Source organism: Glandiceps talaboti, chromosome 1 (genome assembly GCF_964340395.1).
Source record: "Glandiceps talaboti chromosome 1, keGlaTala1.1, whole genome shotgun sequence".
NCBI lineage: Eukaryota > Metazoa > Hemichordata > Enteropneusta > Spengelidae > Glandiceps > Glandiceps talaboti.
In genome coordinates this window covers 10,722,180-10,743,719 of record NC_135549.1, presented here as the reverse complement: position 1 = coordinate 10,743,719, position 21,540 = coordinate 10,722,180, and the positions used below count along the sequence as shown (strand labels likewise).

The following is a 21,540-nucleotide window of genomic DNA, read 5'->3' as shown; positions in this document are numbered from 1 at the left end:
GAATTTATGTAAATCATAATTCCAAGATATGTTTTTTTGTGGAATGTGTAACTATAATAATAAAAATCTACACGTAAAAATAACTTATCTAAAATATTATCATTTGGGAAGTAGTTATTTTGTTATACTTCAGTTATTCTTGCAGATTTATAGATTTATAAGTTACGTGTACATGCAAACATGCACAATTGATCGAAACTTGGCAAATTTAATCATGTGCATGATTGCATGCTGACTATGGTAGTATGGAAACAAGTAATTATCCATGTAGAGTGAAATCAATGACTACAGAAAAATATTACACAAAAGTCAAATAACTCAGTATGAAATCTGAAATTGAAATGTAAGTTGTCAAGTAAAATGTATCCAGGCAAGGAGAACATCATCCTTGAACTAAATTTGAACTATAGTATAGAATAGGTCACTTTATTGCTATGCATACAAATCAGTTGGCCTTGTAAAGAATAGTATAAAGGTACATGTATTGTCAGTCACTTGTTAATTGTTAGCTGATACCTACAACTTTTACCAAGCATCTATGCAAGTATATTCTTGTACATGTGTATGAACAAGGGGAGAGAGTTTCTGGATGTGATAAAAAAAAAAGTGAAAAACCTTCCAAATACATTTGTATAATCCGTGAAATCTGTGTCTCATCATCATGACATGTCAGCAAAACCTCAGTGACAACTTCTTTTCCATCTGTCCCTGAACTGTGTCTCTATAGACATATGTCCTATACAAGTCATTCACTCTGGTTGAATCTGTATGGAATGCACTATGCTGAACTGTGTCTCTGTAGACATATGTCCTATATAAGCCATTCACTCTGATTGAATCTGTATGGAATGCAGATGACCCTGTGAGCACAGATAGGTTTGACTTTTAGGAGAATCACAGATGGAACATTATCCTAATCTAAGGTGGTATGTTTTTGGATCATCAGTTGATTGATTGTTGTTTTCACCTATATTAATCATATACATGTACATGTAATACACTAGTCTGGATGCCAAAATGGTATTGTTGAGATTTGATGAAGGATAGCAGTATCTAGACTAATATTATAGTAATACACAGATCATTCTTTGAAACTGACTGAGTAACAATATTTTGTGTTTAAGATGAACCCAGGGTCCAAAATTATTTATTGTTGCATGTGATACACAGTTGTCATATCTTGAGAATCATGTACACTACATCACCTCCAAATGGTCTTACTGTAAAAGCTCTCTCCGTGTACATGTAACTCATATCATACCATGAAAAATCTGACACTGCTTCATAAGTTCAAACTTCTACACACAACGAGGTTGCTCAGATGTTCTACTGGAGATATCAACTTGTACTAGTAGCTGCCAAGCATCTGAAAATATATAGTTTGCTAACAGATTTATACATGAGATGTAAATATCCATACATAAAATGTATTTCAGTTCTCAAGATGATAACTATATCACAATTCTGTCATTGTGACATTATATAGTTATAGTCAAGATAGACGAATTTGTTGGGTCAGTCTATATTTGTCTAGTATCATAGATGACTCAACTCCACTGTCATGCATTATGTTGTTTCAATATCATAAAGTATTATTAAATTAGTCCATTGCTGTGTGATATTAGTAATATCGACCCCCAAGTCATATACACGGATAAGAGGTCATCAAACATATTGCAGAAGTCAAATCACAAGAATGGCTAACATTTCCTTCCTGGAGTAATATAATCTATAAACCCAAACTTACATGTAATTTCAGTTTGAGATCTATGGTGGAATATGATTAAGGAAGAAAGTATGTAGTGATAATAGGAAGGGGAAACTGTTCATACTATATGAAATTCATAGATATGTAGTCATAAAGATGGCTGATCTGGTGGAAAGTGACTGAGAATGAAATTATGGAGAGATTTTAAAAAGAGGAAACAGTAAGTTTGATATCTTTAAAATAAAATGACCTACATGTAGGAGGAAAGATTAATTGAGATGTTAGGGAGAGGAAGCTGTATAGACTAGTTATAGATATTTTGTCAGTTAAAACTATGGTTCATCTAGCGTGAACTAGAGAGTGGAATGTCAGCATACTCAACATAGTACAAATAGATCTCAAATTGGTCTTTAGGCTAAATCATCTGATACGGCATGTTGGAGTCTCCACGGCGACTCACATCAACAAAATCAAATTACTGCAGATTGAAACAGAAATCACTGGAGGGTTAGATATTGAAGTTTGCTGTCTGTATCAGTACACACAGCATGGTCAATCTGCTCCTTATTCCACTTCCAGAGTAGATATATTAAAGCAGGGCTGGTGAGAAAAAACAATGACAATGTCCCTGTTTTATGCTGTGTGTCATCAAAACTTGCAAAAGAGAGTCTTTGTCAGCAAATATTTTTTTGGCAAGAAAGCAGTCAGATTCTCAGTGAAATACTAGAGCATACATATATATTTGCGAAATTCATCACTGGGAAATTGTTGTAATAATCACGAGTCTCAGAAGTGTCATAATAAGAACAAGATGGCGACGAGACGCCATTTGTTGTCTTGTCATTCTTGTAAGTGCTACCTACCCAACTCTCTATTACATGTAGGTAGTACTCAAACTATTGAGCAATATATACATTTAGTGTAATATAATACAAATGTAGTAGTGTTAGTTGCAACTTTGGGTTAAATTTCTTATCTGAATAACATATTGAAGATTCAATACCATTTATGTAAACAGTAATTCCATATTATTGTTAACCTAATTCCTTCTTAGTAAATTCTCAAGATTTAGTTGTTGGGATATTTGAAATATAATTCCCTAAAATGAAATATTGATAGAACTCGGATACAGATAATATAATACTATCTCATTCATAATACAAAATCAAATGTTTGTATACATTTCAGAATCTAAGTTTATATTTCATATAATTTCACAATTTTGACTATATCAGTGTTTAATGCTAAATCAGTCACAGTATTCTCAAGGAACGTGGCAAATATACTTGACTGAAAATATTATAAAACTTCTAATAGGTTTATATTGAAATGTACTGGTGATGTACTGCTGGTATATTTAGGTGTGCTTTATTTGTCTTCAGTAGCTTGCTGCCTCAATTAGACAATCAGAGTGTCTGTCTTCAAATCTACTTGTTACATGTGTACATGAGAGACAGAGATAATAATAATTCTCAAATCATTATTATTGATTTTTTTTACAGCACATAGTAGATTATTTAACCACATTTTGATAAAAACAGTATTATGATAAATAATGTAATCATAAGAATTTTATAAACTATCACTGGGGCAGTTTGTTTACAGGCAGGTAGCCTACCATGATACTTTGTGTTAGTGACTCCAAGAAAACTACATGTACTGTTATCTTTCAAGAATACTAAATTTGTGGAAGCCTAGAATATTGATCCAAAACAAACACTTTAGATTACTAGACAGGTTTATTAAAAAATTGTAATAGTTGATAACTGTTTTCTATGTCAGATGAAAAGATGTTCTCTCTGGTCGTTATTTTAACTGACAAGGAGAAAGGATGATAAAAATATCCAAACATTAGTAAACATATCATTAGCAGTTTGACAGTAATTTTTTATAGTTAGATGAACACGTTTCAGCCTGTTTTCTTCACTTGTAAGATTTACACTTGTAAATTTTCAGTTGTGCACTAGATGTTCACTTGTTTCACTTCACTCAGCACTGAATGACTCTGGTCAACTGATTTCAACTTGAAGTTGGATATTACAAAATAAATCACCCAAGGTCATGGAGGATTCTCTCGTTCTTCAAATCTGATGGAAAGTGGGGGCGTTATCTAGTTGATAAATTGCATTATTAGCGTATACCCTCCAGACAATATGGATAAAGCTAACAGCAAAGCTACTACTAATGTACATGTAGTTGGGTGTTACAGGGCATATACAAGGTATTCATGTGATACCATAGACAGTGGAGAGGAAACTATGTATGGTAATATCAACAAAACACAGTGAGCCAAGAGTCAATTCATAGAAGTGTATGTACTCCTTCTTGTACTTGTACATGTAGCTACAGTGTTTAATAAATGGTTTAAGCAACTAATTGTGCAATTATTCTGTACTTGGCCGGCTATGAATTGAGAGTATCAATTTGGAGACAACAAAATACAGTATTTGTATTGATTTGCAGGTGAAAAGATTGTAGAGTTACCTTGAAAATGACACAATTGAAATGACACTACAAAGTTGAGTGTAAACTCTTCAAAAGTTTGTATGCTAGAATATTGCATCAAATTAAAGTTTGCTGTTTATGTCAGCCACATATGTCATGTCTGGTATAGATCCCTACTTGTGCATTGACATAGTGCAGACAGTATCCCTTGATTTGGATCAACAATCTAACAATGTGCTCACGTACATGTATATCAAACACTATAACTTATTAGGTCAGCTAAAAGCCATCAACCCAGGGTGTCCAGTTATTAACCTCAGGAATGAAAAAAGACACAGCATGGCGCAATGTCTGTGTAAAGGTTGTAGGGTTAATTTAAGAAAACAGTATGAGATATCTCTCAAGGAAGGATGCACCTTGATGTGCTAAACATAGCAGTTGTATATTATTATGTCATCCATGTATCCGTTCTAGCATTTTGACATCTTTACATGTAATAGTGAATGTACTAACAGTACACATGTAGGTACATGTATGCTTGTCACTGATTTTGCATATCATATTTCAACCTAAAATATGTCTCTATTTTCCCCGTCTTCCTGCTTCAAAATTTTTAAATATTTCAAGCCCCTCTTTGTTTTAAGTTGAAAACTGTTTTCAATAATGTCGATAATTGTTTGATATTTTTTCAGTTGTAAGTTCCCTTGATGGGTGTGCAAGACCCTAGAATTGACAATGTATACACAAAATTATTGATAGTGTATTTACACATTAAATATCCTTTGAGGGTGTGATTAATGATTTATTACCAACTTGTAATCTATCTAAAGGAAATGAAATGATTTTGATAAATAATTTTACCAGGGCCATAAGGTCAATCTCTAAATGACAGAGGAAATGTAACAAATTATGTGTAGATTTGTTTCTATCACACCATTAGTACTAATTGATTTTTGGAGGGAAAAAGATGAATTTACATAATATTATGTCATGTCATGTCATCCAGTGCTTGTACATGTAAGTTGTATTAATGGTGTGACTATATACATGTATAATGATTATTTTATACCATATTCAGGCCAAGTTATGGTCTTTGAACAGAAAATATGGATTGCATGTATATACCCAGGTTGTTTTACATCATGACTACCTGTGTCTACATCATTGATTTTGTGGTGTTCCAAATATGAGTCAAAACGTTCCAAATCACCAGTATTGTCCCATATTTTTCATAAACTATGCATGAGGAGGAGGTATAATTATGTTACTCCCCTATATTTTACTTCATTCAGCTGATAAATACTGAAGACCTAAGGGTTTGTCGCTACGAGTCGGCATTAGGTCACTCATATGTTCCTTGCTGAACGAAGGAAAATATAGGGGAATAATATCTAATTGAATGCTATGTAAATGTCTTTTGGAATATTTCATTGATTTGCATAAATTTACAATCAGTGATTCATACTATGGTATTAAATCTTGAATGTTACAGTTAATGGACTTTAGTGGGTCTGTCATTGTGTCAATTTGTTAATTAAATGGATGATAAAAATAAACTAATGCACACATTCATTGATTTCTGATAATAAAGCCCTCAAAGACACAAAATAAACTAATGTATACGTACATTGATTTCCAATGATACCCCAAAACAAGAAAATTAAGGTGTTATTAGCTCAGACACTGAATTTGAATGCTATAATTGTAAATGTTTCATCATCTCTAGATACAATAATATTTGTTGTTGAATCAGTCACTAGTATAAAATAAGGCTAATAATATTGTAAATTGTACCAGGGTAAGAGGGGTGACTCAGGAGGTCAGAACACTGGGTGTTGAGTTTACTGAAGTGACCTCTATACATGCATTGAATCAAACATATACACAGCTACAGATGTCTTTCAGCAAACTGAAATTCATTCCTTTGGCACCTTATTGCTGTGTGAATGACCTAACTATAACATGTAATAAATTGCGTCTGATTTTAGTGAAATAGCAGCTTGCAAGTAATGAATCATATTCAGTGTTACTTCTTATCAGTCTGCAGTAATAAATACATATTTTATTTATTTCAATGAATATTGTGTTGATATGGAATTTTACATATACGGGGGGGGGGGGGGGGGGGGGGGGGGTACATGTTTTATTTACCCAATGCATTATATTACAATCTTAAGCTATTTACATGACATATGAATCACATTGAATATGAAAATATACACTTTGAGGCTCAAAGCAATACTTCATGGAATATTCAGCTGTTTTGTTGCAGCGCTGCAACAGTGATGATGATTTTCTTGTTTAGGATACACGGTAATGATATTATAAATCAGTCTCCTATGGCAAGCAAGTTGGAGAAAATTGAGTAAATGATAACAGAGAAGTGCATTAAAGCTAAGATTAAGTTACACTATCAGATTTCATTCAAATTTCTAACAGAGTGTAAAACTGCCAGGCATTATTCTCATGGTTGAGTAAATATTTCCATTCCATGTTCCTGCATACATTTTCATCAATTTTAGGCTATACATCCTTTTCATATGGAAAACAAAGTAGCAGTTTTGACTGGTAGCATAGTATTTTACAAGAAACTTTCAAAAAGCTATCTAGTTTACTATAGCTGACATATGTATGTAATGGGAATGTTGATGGGTTGATGAAATCATGAGTTCAAAGGGAACACCACTAGAGTAATTTAAATTAAAGACATTTTTGTAAACTTTGGCTTTTGAAGAGTCATTATATGATTTCACAACACTTAAATTTTGCATGATTGCCGAGAAACACCTATTGAATCTGACATTCATTGTTTGTGCAGTGATCCAATGTTGCCTCATGGAAATCATGAAACATGCATGTGTATTAGATGATCAATATAAACATTCATGATTCTTTAGCCAAGTGAACTGTTTCAGCTGCATGTAACAGTTTTCTTTTTGATTTCCATTATGTAGTAGACTACCATGACTCTTAAATTAAAGGTGCACAACACAAGTTTGGATTCCATACTGCATATTTAAAAGTCACTCATACATGTATAGTATTCTACCTATATGAAGGATATGTAACTATCATTTGCAATTGACTGAACTCAAACCTGATATTAAGAGATAACATAAAAATGATCCGATGACGTAAGGTTTTATACATATCAAAAAATGTCCAGGAATTCATACTAGACAATCAGCTACTCTGACAAAAGCAGAAGGCAATTGCAATGTAATGTCATAGAAGGCATGTATTATACTTAGTATAATACTATAGTATAATTGAGGTTTTATGTAAGTATTTTCACTCCAGTAAGGTTTATGAAATCACCTTGTGTCAGTTTAAAATGTGTTAGTCTTCATACAATAGTAGTCACAGGAATGGTGCTAATATGGTAGTCTAGACATATTACTGCCTGTGTGTCCATGCACTACTGCTAATTTGAGGCCAGGAGTATGGAGTTACTCATGTGCCCATAGGACAGTATTTGTTTTTCTAATGCCTGTACAAATACATTTCAATATCCTTGTGTCAAAAAGAGGGCAATACATGTAAGTTAATAACTTGTCATTATTCTTGTGTATGAAAATGCAAAGTAGTCTAGTTCCTGTACAGTACCGTTACCATTAAATGTCCACTCAGTACCACAGTTGGTATCCAAACTAAGTGCAAAGGTACATTGTACACAGTTGTCTGTCAAGGAAGGGTTGAAGACGTATATCTTGACACTAAACCCACAGAGAATAGTTTTACAGTAAGAATGAGAGATTGACCTAAAAGAAAGGCACTCCAAGAGAGTGAAATTAATGTCATAGTTAACATATATTACCGGTATCATTCATCATAGTGTCTGAATATGTCTTGATTGCCCATTCAGCAAATACCACCATTGTCCTTTGTTCTTTTATTATAGCTTTACTGAGAATTCCTTACACCAACTTCAATCCTGAATTGAGAGTGAGAAATGGTCTGTCATGGCTAATCTTACTGAATCATGGGTTAACTAACATGGCTATATGTTGTACATTGTATCTCTCTTTGTCATCCATAGCCTCATGTTGTAACAGTTTTGCCTGCATTTCTATGTGTTGACAGCAAAGCCAAAACAGACCCAATAGGGGTATACCCAAATGGGGACATAGAGAGACTGATGTAATAAATGAAATGACTGATTGACTGTGAATACTTTGTAACCTTTTCCCTTTGTGTTTACATTTGACAGGCACTTGATAAAGTAGAACAAAGTCAGAAAAAGAAATCTGAATTTGAAGTAAACCATGAAGAAACTCTATTACAAGAAACGGCGACACGGGAAGCTGATCTACTGGAAAGAATCACTGACTTAGAAAATGAAATCAAACATTGTCGGCACGTTTTAGATAGGACTACATCAGAAAATGAGAAATTGCACACTAGGAACACTGAATTGTGTGAGTCTAGTGAAAAGGTAGCTGCACAGAGGAAACACCTCAAAGAGGAACTAAGGGAGTACAAGTTCCGAGAAACAAGATTACTTCAAGATTACAGTGAACTTGAGGAAGAAAACATACAGCTACAGAAACAGGTAAAACCAACCTAACAATGATTCTGTTTAGCCCAGACACATGGCTACTGGCTTGACAGTATATATACATGTATACAAAATGTATGTTCTGGTGAACAACATTTCAATCCAGATAGCCAAGTCTCTGGGATTGATTCTGTATGACAACTGATTGTACACAAGTTTATGTGTTTTTTGTGTCATAGTGCAGACCTAGTTTCAATATATGTAATTTGTAATTGTTGATCTGTTATGATAAATTGAGAGTGTATTGTGGTGTACCTGCATCTGTGGATAAATTGATACTCAGGACAAAAAACTGTTGTCATTCTATGTTTGCAAAGAATTTAGAGGAGGCGGAACATTTTGTTGGCTCTGTGACCTTACTTTGTGTATTTACCTTTCTCCAGATCTCAGGCTTGAAATCATCCCAAGTGGAGTTTGAAGCCATGAAACATGAAATTAAAAGAATGAATGAAGAGGTAGAATACCTGAATTCACAACTAGAAGACCTCGGCAAATTGAAGGAAATTGCCGAGAAGCAAACTGAAGAGGCCTTAATTGCTCTAGAACATGAGCGTGAACAGAAACATGCACTCAAAAAAGAATTGGATGGTAGAATTATATCTGAGCTGGAAGCTTTCAATGAGGATCTAGAAAGTAGTACAGACAGATTACAGTTGGACAGAGAAGAATGTAGCTCACCTGACCATCCTATCCTACGCAGAATGGAATATGAATTCCGTGCCTCATTGCCATCTGAAGGATCGCCAGAACCTGCTCCCTCAACAGTCTCAGATCTATTTAGTGAGCTACGCATGACTGAAGTGAGGAAGTTAGAGGAGCAGCTTGCCGCTCTAAAGAATGAAAAATCTGAACTCTCAAAGAATCTGCAGGAATCCCACCAAGAGCTACAGAACACAAAGGGCGCCCTCTCAGAACAAAGTAAGAGAGTGAGTCAGCTAACAGCTGTGGTTGACCAACAGGTTCTCGATGACTTTGACCAAGACGGTGGTGAAAGTGAAGATGAGGAACGTGGTGCAGTGTTCGATGCAAATGATAAAGAAAGGGAAATTGCAAGACTCAAGAAAGAGGTTGGGAGATATGAGAAGCGGTTCTTAGCAGCTGCGACTAGAGTGAAGTCACAGCAGGCAGAACTGCAATCATACCAAGACAGAATGGGTCATGAACAACAAGAAATTCCCACCAAGCTATACAGTGATATGCAAACTGAAATGGGTCTCCTGAATGACCAGAGTAGAAAACAGAACGATGTTGTGAAAGACTTAGAACTAAAATTGAAAGAAATGAATGAGGCGCTTGGTGAAAGCCAGGGTAACTTGAACTGTACACGTGACGAGTTGATAAGTGTTAGCGAGGATCTCGCTCAACTGTATCATCACATGTGTACCATGAATGGAGAAACTCCAAATAAAGTTATGCTGGAACACTTTAAAGCAACACGTTTGAGTCGCAGAGAGGGATTCCGTACACAAATTGCAAGCAGATTACGAGATATGGCCTCGACAAACACAAATGACAGGAGCGGTATGAGTCGCAAAGAAAGGAGGAATGCCGACAGAAACTCCAAAGATATTGATGAAGCCATGCTGGAAGCAAGTGCTAAAGAATTTGCAGGAGGTAAAATTAAAGCCAGTGAACAGAATGGCACTAATGGCAACACTAGTCAAACAGATCCACTGACATGCTTTAATCTGTTATCCACAATAAGAGATCAAATCAAATACTTAAAACGTGCTGTGGATCACACTGTTCAGTCATCCAAACAGAGGCGGCTTGACGGTAGTGCAGCCGAGAATGAAGACCTGCAGGATCAGGTCATCAAATTGAAATCCCTCCTTTCAACAAAACGAGAACAGATTACTACTTTACGCACTGTTCTCAAGGCCAACAAGACCACTGCAGAAGTAGCTTTGGCAAATCTCAAGAGTAAATACGAGAATGAAAAATGCATTGTAGCCGAAACCATGATGAAACTACGCAATGAACTCAAAGCTCTCAAAGAAGATGCAGCAACATTTGCGAGTCTTCGTGCAATGTTTGCCGCACGTTGTGATGACTATGTCACTCAGCTGGATGAGATGCAGAGGAAAGTTTCAGCAGCTGAGGAGGAGAGAAAAACACTGAACTCTCTTCTCAGGATGGCAATTCAGCAGAAATTAGCTCTTACACAACGTCTGGAAGACCTTGAAATAAATAACGAGAGACAGACACACAGGCGTTCAGGAGGACGAAGGCAGAAAGCATCACGAGTGAGTGAATACTATCATGGCTATAGCATTCCTGTTGATCATAGAGCTTTAGCTGAAAAACTTTCCAGATATGAATCCCATCACTAAGAGTCAGACTCTTTATTTATTTACTGGCTGTAGAAAAATAGTTTTAACGCTGATTGTTACAAGCATCATTGCTGCATCTGATATGTGTTGCTCATGTACATGTACATGTATGATATTTTTTCATTATGGAAAGTTCATATGAATTATGATCACAATCATTTTCAAGTTTATTTGCAAAAATGAGAAAGGTCAAAGCAAAATTGCTTTTAACAATCAAGCTAATACATTAACAAATACAAACATGTCATCTTCCCACAACACGACATACAAACTGATCAAGTCCACATTGATAAGATTCTCTGTTGGGCTGTTCAAAAATAAACTCGACCAGTTGGGTTGGCAGGTTGGAATCACTCACCTAATGTGAATAGTAATGTTGATCATTTTTCAAATGCTTCTTTGAAAAGTTAAGTTTACATAGCATTTACAGATAAATTTTCTTGATCAGCATTGATGAGTCTGTGTTTAACCAAAGTCATACCTGTTACAATATTTACAGTGTAGTGGACAGCGAATTGATTAAAATTAAAAAAAAAAAAAAAAAGTAGCATGAAATCTTATTATGTTTCATCCAATACAGTTAATGTTTACATAACATATAAACATGCAATTCTATCAAGTAATGTATCAATATTTATAGAAAAGATCAAATGCAAAGACCTGTTTATATAAATACATCTACCTCCTTAGTTGTGCATGTATGTGTGTGTCCTTCATGGATGCTAAGAGAATCACATTCTACAGCACTATCAAAAAGAACAGACGTGAAAACAGATGGTCAAGTCAGATTTGAAGATCAAGCAAAAAATCTAAAAAATTTGCAATACCAGATTCAGCATTTCCAATTTAGTCATCCAATCACTGGAAAACATAACATGCAAGCAATACTGTATTATTTAACTTTTATCCTTGTATCAAGAAAAAATGTAATAATCAAAATGTGAAAACTACACTGTAACGTATTGTTAAGTCATACAGTTTTGATGGGCAAGACATTACAAATGCAAATTATTAATATGATATGTATATGATATTTGAAAAATTCATGTATGTATTTATACTGCCAGTCAAAACATGCATTTACCATGTCACTTTAGATGAGTGATGCCTATATTGTGTGTAATATCATACAGTTAGGCTTCCAGCCTGAAGTTTAGAAGTCTATAGAAAACACGTATTCCCTGTGTTGTTAAACCTTGTGTGTATTCCCCAACATGGTGAATGATTTGTTCCTTCACAACTTTTGGTTGTAAGGTTTATATATGTGTTGCATGTGTCTTTCTTTGGGTCTAACTTACTATATATAGTCTATATATGTAATGTTTATAACTTTATAAGTCGAGCTTATCAACCCTATATGCAATGATGTGCAGCATGTTAACTCCCCCCCTCCAAAGTGTGAAGTGGCGTTTGATGCACCTATAAAAGCTTGCACTTGTTTGAAAAAAAGGAAATCCCTTAGTGCTGCCACTAGTATAACAGACTGTTCATGCTTTGCACAGATCACCTGTAAGAGACTAAATGAGTGAGAATGGCATTCGTATCACATTTCTGTATTTGAGTAGAGATTTAAAATGCTGGTCTAATGACTGACGTGTCAAGATGATTATTCAAAGGACAGAACTTGTCATGTTAGATACAACTCACAAGACTGAAAACTAAGGAGTAAAATTATCAATGAGGGATGTACAGAAATTCAGTTTATCAAATTTAGATACCCATGTGTATTACAATAGAGCACGTTTTGTCACATAATGAATTAGTTGGGTTGTTGCAGCAAACAACCAGATGCATAATATTTGGTACAGAAATATAATAATTATGCCATTCTGATTCATCTTTATCCAAGTATATTAACACAAAGTGTCCTAAAAATGTTTAGGATGCTAAGAGTCTTGCAACTGTTGGGTGTTACTCACTAAACTTTTCAGTGCAGTGAATATTAATAATTCACAGCAGTAGATTTGATTGTTACACTGATCAGGAGTAGTTGGCAACAGGTATGGGGGAATGCATGTATAGTTTCTACTCCTAGCATGCCTACAGAAATTTGGGCTACACTAAGCAACTGGGAGAGACATGACAAATTAACGTGATTCTAGGCAAAAACTGCCAAATTTGTAAATAATGGAGAGATAATTATACAGTAAATTCTAAATCTACCTCAAATTGACTTCAGTACTTAAGAGATTTTAGTCAATATTTTAATGCAAGTAATATATCAGTAGCGTTAGTATAACAAGTAATGCAGCTGATTACACACAGTACTGATATCACAAATTTTTTAACTAAAAAAGGGTTTATTTATAGTTTGGTTTCCATAGTAACTTACTATAATGGTGTACAGTGGTATGAAATAGTGCCTTATTTTAGTGACGGCGTTACATTTATTCCTTTTAGATGTACAGAATGACCATTGGACCAAATTAAATGATAAAATGCAAATTTCTGGGCATATTCTATCAAAACGAGGGCAGAGAATAGTTGAATTTTTATGTTCTCACAAAATAGTGATGAAACTTTTCAGTACTTTGAGACTAGTACTAGCTTGAGAAAAGCAGTCATTTGGGGTAAAATATCACCAAAGTTGTAAATTGAAACTGTATATCCACATGGTGATAATTCAGTGAACTTGGGGAGGAGAGACTATTTTGAAGTAACATTTATTATTGAATCTCTTGACAAGTTATACATGAACTTGAACAATTTACTCCAAAATAGCATATTAGTGCCAGTACTGTTTTTTCCTAGATAAAGGGAAAGTGTAATAAAGCTATGGTTTAGTAGTATTAGTTGAATAGACATTTTTTTTAAGGGTGAGTTTTTTACTCAGTGTACATGCTTTAAAGATAGTTTTAACATTTCAGTCAAGAGTGAGAACATTTTAAAAGACTTTTTTTGGAAGTCACTATTCTGAAGTGACACATACTAAAATGTACTACTTGTAAATTCTGAACCAGTGGGTATTTTGGGTGGTGTTTGTCACACTGCATGTACTTCACTTATTAAAACTATCCCTCTACACAGAGAAACACAGTATGTTAATCAGAGACAAGTTTATTAACAGCAAATCTAATTTAATGGGTAAATATGGTGTGAGTAAGATTGAATTTTGTGACAATAAATCACTAATTTGGTAATAAGTAAGATGTCTCACAGTCGTCTTTATTGACTGTTTCATTCGCTTAAAATAAACATTTTAATTTTATGTCACAGCCTGGTGGTCAGAGAAAACATGGCCAGTCTCAACCGGGACGACAGCAACCTTCCTCTTAAGTGGTAAATCCCTCTTTCCTTGTTTATCCTTTTGTGGTTTTTTTTGTTCGATTTTGTTCATTTTTGTGTTCTTTGTTTCGTCAGGCTGCATGTACTTCCATATTTCTGCTACTCGACTTCAAACTTGAGTCACGTCCGATGCCAAGATGGTTGGAGTGAACCAATCCATCTTTAGCATGTGCATGTTATGTCCAATTCAGCTTCAATATGTGCTAGCTGCTTGCCTTTCTTTCTTTCATCATGATCATGTTGTCATTATTTGCTTTCATCTTTCTTGACAGAACTAGAGGTTCCCCCATGAGCTGCAAACTTTACGACTGCAGTCAGATGTCGATAACATAATCTGTCTGGGAAAGAGAAACCATGAGTGGACTGTCACATCGACCATCATATACCTCATTGTCAAGTGTAAAAGTGCTGTCATACTGTGTATAAGTGTCTGACATTGTGTAAGGCCACTGCTACATATATAGGCTGTGTGGTGGGTTCATGCATGCTATTAAAGTGCAATCAACTATCATAATCAACAACACCCCTGTAGTATGTGTATCACTCCCATAAATAAGTGATAACAATTGAAAATTTCAATATAGAAGTTTGACCAAATGAAAAACTTCCTACAGGTTTCCTTGTTTAAAGATATTTTGTTATGTTTATGTCATAGTCTGTGATTAATTTGTCTGTGTCCTATTCTAGTTAAATCAACCACTGTGTTGTGTTATACATGTACTCCTATATATGTGTACTATAAGTTGGCATCAACTGTAGAGTACAATGGGGAAATGACTTTTCCCTGAAAGATGTACTCTCGATCATGTTTTGCGTGAATTACAGTGTATTCATGTGTTAAAGAGAGTGAGAGAAAGAGCACATTTTCCCCTCATGCTAGAATTAGAAACTTACTCAAGTGCCTACAGTCTTTTAGATAATTTTTTTTCTTTTTTTAGATAATCCTGTATATACTTGTATTTTAATTTGATGGTCAAAGTGTCAGTGTGTGAAGGCAAACTACATGTGTCTGTACCTAGTAGATGTTCACTAAACTGGCCTACCTCATTGTAGAAATCTTCTATTTATGCTACCATGACATTGCACTAACAATGGGGTGAATTGGACTATAACTAATAATGTGGGAAACCTTTCCAGATAATATCCAAGAAAGGATTCTGATACAAACAGTCGGTCCTGTAAGACTAACAGATCCTGACTGTGAAAATAACTGGACATGATGTGATGATTATCTACTGTATTCCATCACTCATCCAAACTGCTTTTATGCAGGCGACAATATTTACACATGTGGTGTTAGACTGGCAACAAATAAAGAGTGTTGACAGTATAGTCACATGTAACTACATGTACAGGGATGGAGATATACATGTAGATGGTTGCCTTATCACTGTCAACTATCATATAAAGAACTGACATGGTTTTTATGGGACCATCAAATTCCACCCTCTGCATATCTGCTTTGGTCAAGAGTGACCAGACATTTTGTGGAGAGTCTGAGAGCTGTAGCTTTGGATTGGCATGGTTATTTACCACAAGTATACAGTAAACGTATCGGTTATGTATAACCAGAAAGTCGAGCAGTTCTACTGATGAAACGTAAACTTGGTCGAGGCATTCACATTGAATTGATCACAAATATGACATAAATTTGTTTGATCTCTGTGAAAAGTCCTTCCATACTTTATGATTTCTATCACTTTAATTCTGCAGTTCTGATGAATTTTTCCAGACTTGTATACAGTGCTACAGTGTGACGTATTACCATTATTTGTTTATCCAACAACACGTTGAATGAAGTGAGATTCTTTTCAGCAAAGTAAAAAACACTGTCTAGTTAGAAACAACCACTATGATAATCTTGTTGTGTTTTTCATTTTATATACTAGTATGCCAATATTGGCATATATATGGAAATGTTCTGACTGACGGTATAATTATGAGAATAAGATCTGTATTTACTGGAAATACAGATTGTGTATAAAGTTGACCGATTTGAAGGTTCACATCAGAACACAACAATTTTTAGACTGTACGACACGCCGTGTCATTCCAGTCGAGGAGTTGACCGATGTGAAGGTGTCCTATCACGGCACACCTTACAGACTAAAACGATATTGTGCTAGTTTCTACTATACCAGTGTATTGGAAAAAATGACAACGTCCACTGTATTGGACCACAGTCTATATGAAAGTCACCAAATCTATCTGATATGTGTATTTAAGTAATGAAAGTATGAACTATTCAAGTTTGTTTTGACTTGTTTCTGGAGACCAGAAATGAAACTGGATGTGAAACCATTTCACTAAACCCACTGATGAATAGGCGTGAATGTATTATTGGCGTTTGTTTGAAGCAGTCTATATACAAATCTCACAATTTATTGTTATTTATTGAATAGAAACCCTAGGGGGTGAACAGATATGGTATACGTCAATCTATTGTATAAACAACAAGGGATAATTTTTTTTTCAGAACATCTATGCTACACCAAGGTGATACAGATTTCAGCTAAGTGAAATACTAACCTACACTGGTTTATAAACTGAGTGCAAGTATCGAAATTCGCTCAATTCCTCACATAAAATTAATATTCATGTCATTCTACTATATAAGATATGTATATGGGTGGGATAGGTAACAACCTCACTGAATTCTGCCACTTGGTGGCAGTGTTGGTGTGGTACTTTCATGTAGATTTACGGCATGAACAGAGGTTGATGGCGTAACTATGTTGGAACTGAAATGGGTATGCCATGATGCACTACACAGCTAGTCATGGGCTCTATAATACCAGCTCTGTATAACTAAGCAAAGTTTACTGTCAATCTAAGAAAATTTTGTAGATAGCATAGAGGCTTGTAAATTAGTCTCAGGATAATTGTTTAGTAGTGATTATATAGAAAGTATGGTTATTTACACTAAAATGTCAACTTTGTGCCTTCTAAGCATCAGAGGAGAAAAGACTGGTTTCCTTCTTCCTGTGAGCTTATGGATGATATATACGTGTGCTCTTCATAGACAATTAGACAAAGGAATGAACTTTCTCCAAAGTTGAAAACATTGCCTTCATTTACCAGAGAGGGCGCTCTTCAGTATGCATCTACTGATCTTGAAAGTAGAGTGTCTTGGAGTCATACTAGTGATACAGAAGAGTGGAAAATCATGTTTCTCACATTTATGCCCTTGTTGGCATTGTTATGGTTTCCTTGGAAGAAAGCAGAACCACACTTCTGTGCGTGGAAGGTTCATTCTTTTGTCGTTATTCAAAATATATGTACAATACTGAAAGTATATTGAAATGGATATTATAGGTATTATTCATACTGATTATTATGTTTTGTTAAATCTTCATCTTTATCCTAATTCTGATTCTTTTAACTCTGCTTCGTCATTTCTTTCACTTTTTTTTACTTTAATTGAAGAGGCTATACAACTACTAGAAATTGTACTGTGGATAAAATTCATGTGGATTGTGTGTCTGCATGAAGTAATAGTCTGTAAGCTATGCCGTGACAGGGCACCCTCACACGAGGGTGGAGCAAAACGACGTATCTTACAGTCTACATGAAATGTAGCACGTGAAACAATCGATAAAAGTGAAAGACAAATATTATACAATCATTCTTATACTTCACTGATGAATAGCTTGACCACGAGTCACCTAGCCTAGTCATGCAATAATCCTTATTTGAAGTACCATAATTTTGAAATTCTCCTATTTTTCAACTTTTCTTCAAAGCAGCCATGCTTTTTTATGATCTGTTATTACATTATTTAGCTCTCTTTAGTTTTCACATTTTCTTAAATTTCAAAAAATATTAAATATGTAACAATTACGGCATTGCTGATATTTTTATGATTGGCGTTTTCTGCACATGCTTTGTCTTAATTAAGACTGCATGTTGCTATGGTTACGTTAACCCAAGTAATGTCTCTACCTACCTATTAGTATTGGTGCTATATATATATTATATTAGGTCAACAAATAATAGACATTTTATTTGCCAAATTATGACATTTATTATTTAAACCACCCATATGTGTGTGTGTATGTGCTATCGCCAATAAATACATGTAATTGTATATAATTTATTGTAGGTTCTCAGACTACCAGTTTGTGTAATCTTTCAAACGTTTACGGAATATAACATAAATAAGGCAATGTAGAAGTTTTCACATTTTTTTTGTTTCGATGGGTAATGATTGTAATAATATCGGCATGGCTACAGCTTTATTTACAGCTTGGCGGAGTGATAATGTAGAGAAGACATGATGATCCTGTGTGATGTTACTGGTATTTGCCTGGTCATACATCCAGTGTAATTGAGTGTCTTTGAACACTTAGTTCTATAAGTTGCTGCTAGAGCTGTTTCCTACAGAAAGTATCAGGTTTCAGCAATAGTACGATATGACAAAATTGCCATTACAAAACAAAAAATATGTAAAACAATACCATTTTCAACAATACCACAATGTTAGATTTTTAACAAATATATTGTTTAATGTATTTTAATTTCATAAGTTATTCTGTATTTTATGCCTAGTATGAAACATACAATGTGACACACTCACCACTGATGCCAAGACGTTTGGAAATCCTTTTTTTTTTTAAACTGCAAACTTTTCAGGATTCTGTTAACAATTGATAAAGTTTTTCATTTCTTACTATGCACTGAATGTACACTTTTACTCAAATTTATATCTAAAACTTTGTATACCTACCAAACATGCGCAAAATGTGGATTTTAATGAAACTTGTCACACATTTACTTGATGTGATGGAATATTGGTATTTTTTGCAGCTATATTTGTAACATAGCAACACTTATAATGCTTTGGTTTGCAATATTGAAGACCTTCACTGCTAGTTTAGTGGGATGTTGGAAGTCCTTTTTTCATGTCCAGGGCTTTTGCCCATCGTGTTTTCATGTTTTCTCTTGTAAGACTGTGAGGGCGCTGTGATGATGCACCTCATTTCTGTGTTGGGTAGTACTGTTACATGGTGTGCAGTCACTTTGAGATTTAATACAATGTAAGTCTCTATTCCACTCAATGAATGCAGTCTATAGTGTGTGTGTATGCAATTACATTGAGGTAGTGAAGTTACAGTTAAACCATAAATACTGATCCAGAAACCAGAATCTGAAGATCTGCCAAACTCTGAATCCAGAGATGTTGAGTACGTTCTTTCACAGGACTGTTAAAAGCACAAATTTTTTTCTTTTTATGCAATATTTTATAAATCTAACTTAGCTTTGGAAATAATTGTGACAACACTTAGCTGCAGTATAAGTTTGTACCAGGCAATGGTTTCTGTGTTACATAAAAGAAAGTCGCTTTCTGTTTGGACTGGAGCAGAATCACTTAAAACAAGTGATTGGATAATAATGTACACTTACACCACCAACCCAATCAGAGGGATACAAAGTTACAAGAATTAAAACAGATAGGCAATGTGCTCCTATTGTTTCCCTATCTCCTTTACTAAGTTTTTACATTTTACGCTAGAGTTGATGTAACCTTTTCTCACTTTTTTTTCTTGATATTTTTAATCAATGTGCATGTAGTGTATACTCCTATTTATTCAGCAATAAGATGGTATATCAAGCATTGGTTTTAATCTATGATAACTTATCATAATAATACAAAGAAAGCATTTCTGGATTTTCAAAGCTTTTTATGATGCTGGCATTTTATGGCGACGTGTTGTTGGTAAATTCAGGGAACATTTTGTAGGGATTTTATTTGGAAAGCTGACTGACGTGTTACTCCAAAAGTGCTTTATCTTTGCTACAGATTTTTAGAGAATTTGTACATTGAATTGAATCAAAGGTAATTGTATTCATGACAATATTTAGAAATAAAAGTGAATGAAGTATAAAATCCCAATCAGTGTGTGTGTGTGTGTGTGTGTGTGTGTGAGTGTGTGTGTGTGTGTGTGTGTGCGTGTGTGTGTGCGTGTGTGAGTATCTGTGTATCTGTGTATGTGTGTGTACGTACATGTGTGTGTCTGTTTGTATGTATGTATGTATGTATGCATGTATGTATGTATGTATATGTATATATGTATGTATGTATGTATGTGTGTGAGTGTCTATGTATGTATGTATGTATGTGTGCGTGTGTGTGTGTGTGAGTGTGTGTGTGTGTGTGTGTGTGTGTGTGTGTGTGTGAGTGAGTGATATATATCAGATGCTCTCAATATGTGATAATACATGATTTACTGAAGATATTTGCATCAAAATAGTTTGTTTCAGGTGGGTGAGTTGATTTATTCACTGGTAAAATAAAATGCTTCTGACCCCCTCCCTGCAAAAACCAAAACAGGATGATCCCATCCCCAAATGACCTCTCAGTCCCCACCAAAGAAACTGACCACTTCCTTATCTTAGGAAATTTCATCAAACTTCAGTTCTATCACAGTGTCCACTTATCTACATATAAAGAAATAACGTGCATCACATTTTAATCAAGTATTACCATGATGATAATTTGTAGTTTAGTGTTAATTTTTCTATACTTGTACCTTAACAATGTAATACCTATCAGATAACTATATAAGACTTTGATATATCAACCAATACTTTGTGAGATTTAGTACAAATTTAATTTTCACATTACTACAATTACAATGGACTGTTCAAATTGTGTGTGTGTGTGTGTGTGTGTGTGTACATGTGTGTTTATATGTATATGCATCTATGTAAACATTTTATATTTGTAATACAATTTTTATAAGTGTGAAGGCATAGTAATTGAATAAATAACCACTGAAGAAGAAAACATGTGAGTATTAAAATACACACTTGTTATTCCTTCATAACATACTTGCGATGAAAAAAAATAAATGAAACAAAATTATACTATTAAGAGCACTCATGACATATCCACTGAGATATAAAATTATAATTGCCCTCAAACCAATATTGACTCATCCCACCACCTGTCATCGCATCTATAGCCCAGAGACTGTTTTAATATTACTGTCTTCAGAAACTCTCTACACCAAGAAATATGCTATGAATTTGGGAGGGTAGCCAATTACAGGTACCTGAAGATCTACCTAGATTTAGCAAAGTTGTTGGTCATAATTTCAGATATGGAACATATTTATGTGCTTCCAATGACTGTACTAATAATACCTTGGCTTTGCCTGATGGTAGTGAGGACGCCCTCTATCATCGGCTCGATAGGAATTCGAGGCGGA

General features: G+C 34.6%; 1 protein-coding gene across 3 annotated transcripts in view; it reads left to right on the top strand.

The window, feature by feature from the left end:
• LOC144441464 (protein bicaudal D homolog 1-like) overlaps positions 1–20,184 on the top strand; it is a 30,012-nt gene extending 9,828 nt beyond the window's left edge. The window contains exons 2-5 of one of the 3 annotated variants that reach the window (XM_078131052.1): positions 8,364–8,705; positions 9,095–10,957; positions 14,261–14,323; positions 14,602–20,184. In XM_078131052.1, coding sequence (XP_077987178.1) covers positions 8,364–8,705; positions 9,095–10,957; positions 14,261–14,320 — 2,265 coding nt within the window. In that variant the 3' untranslated portion in view covers positions 14,321–14,323; positions 14,602–20,184. Of the gene's footprint in view, positions 1–8,363; positions 8,706–9,094; positions 14,134–14,260; positions 14,324–14,601 lie in introns of those variants that run through there. The other 2 variants (XM_078131060.1, XM_078131044.1) reach the window with 2 other exon arrangements.
• Positions 20,185–21,540: the final 1,356 nt, after the last annotated feature.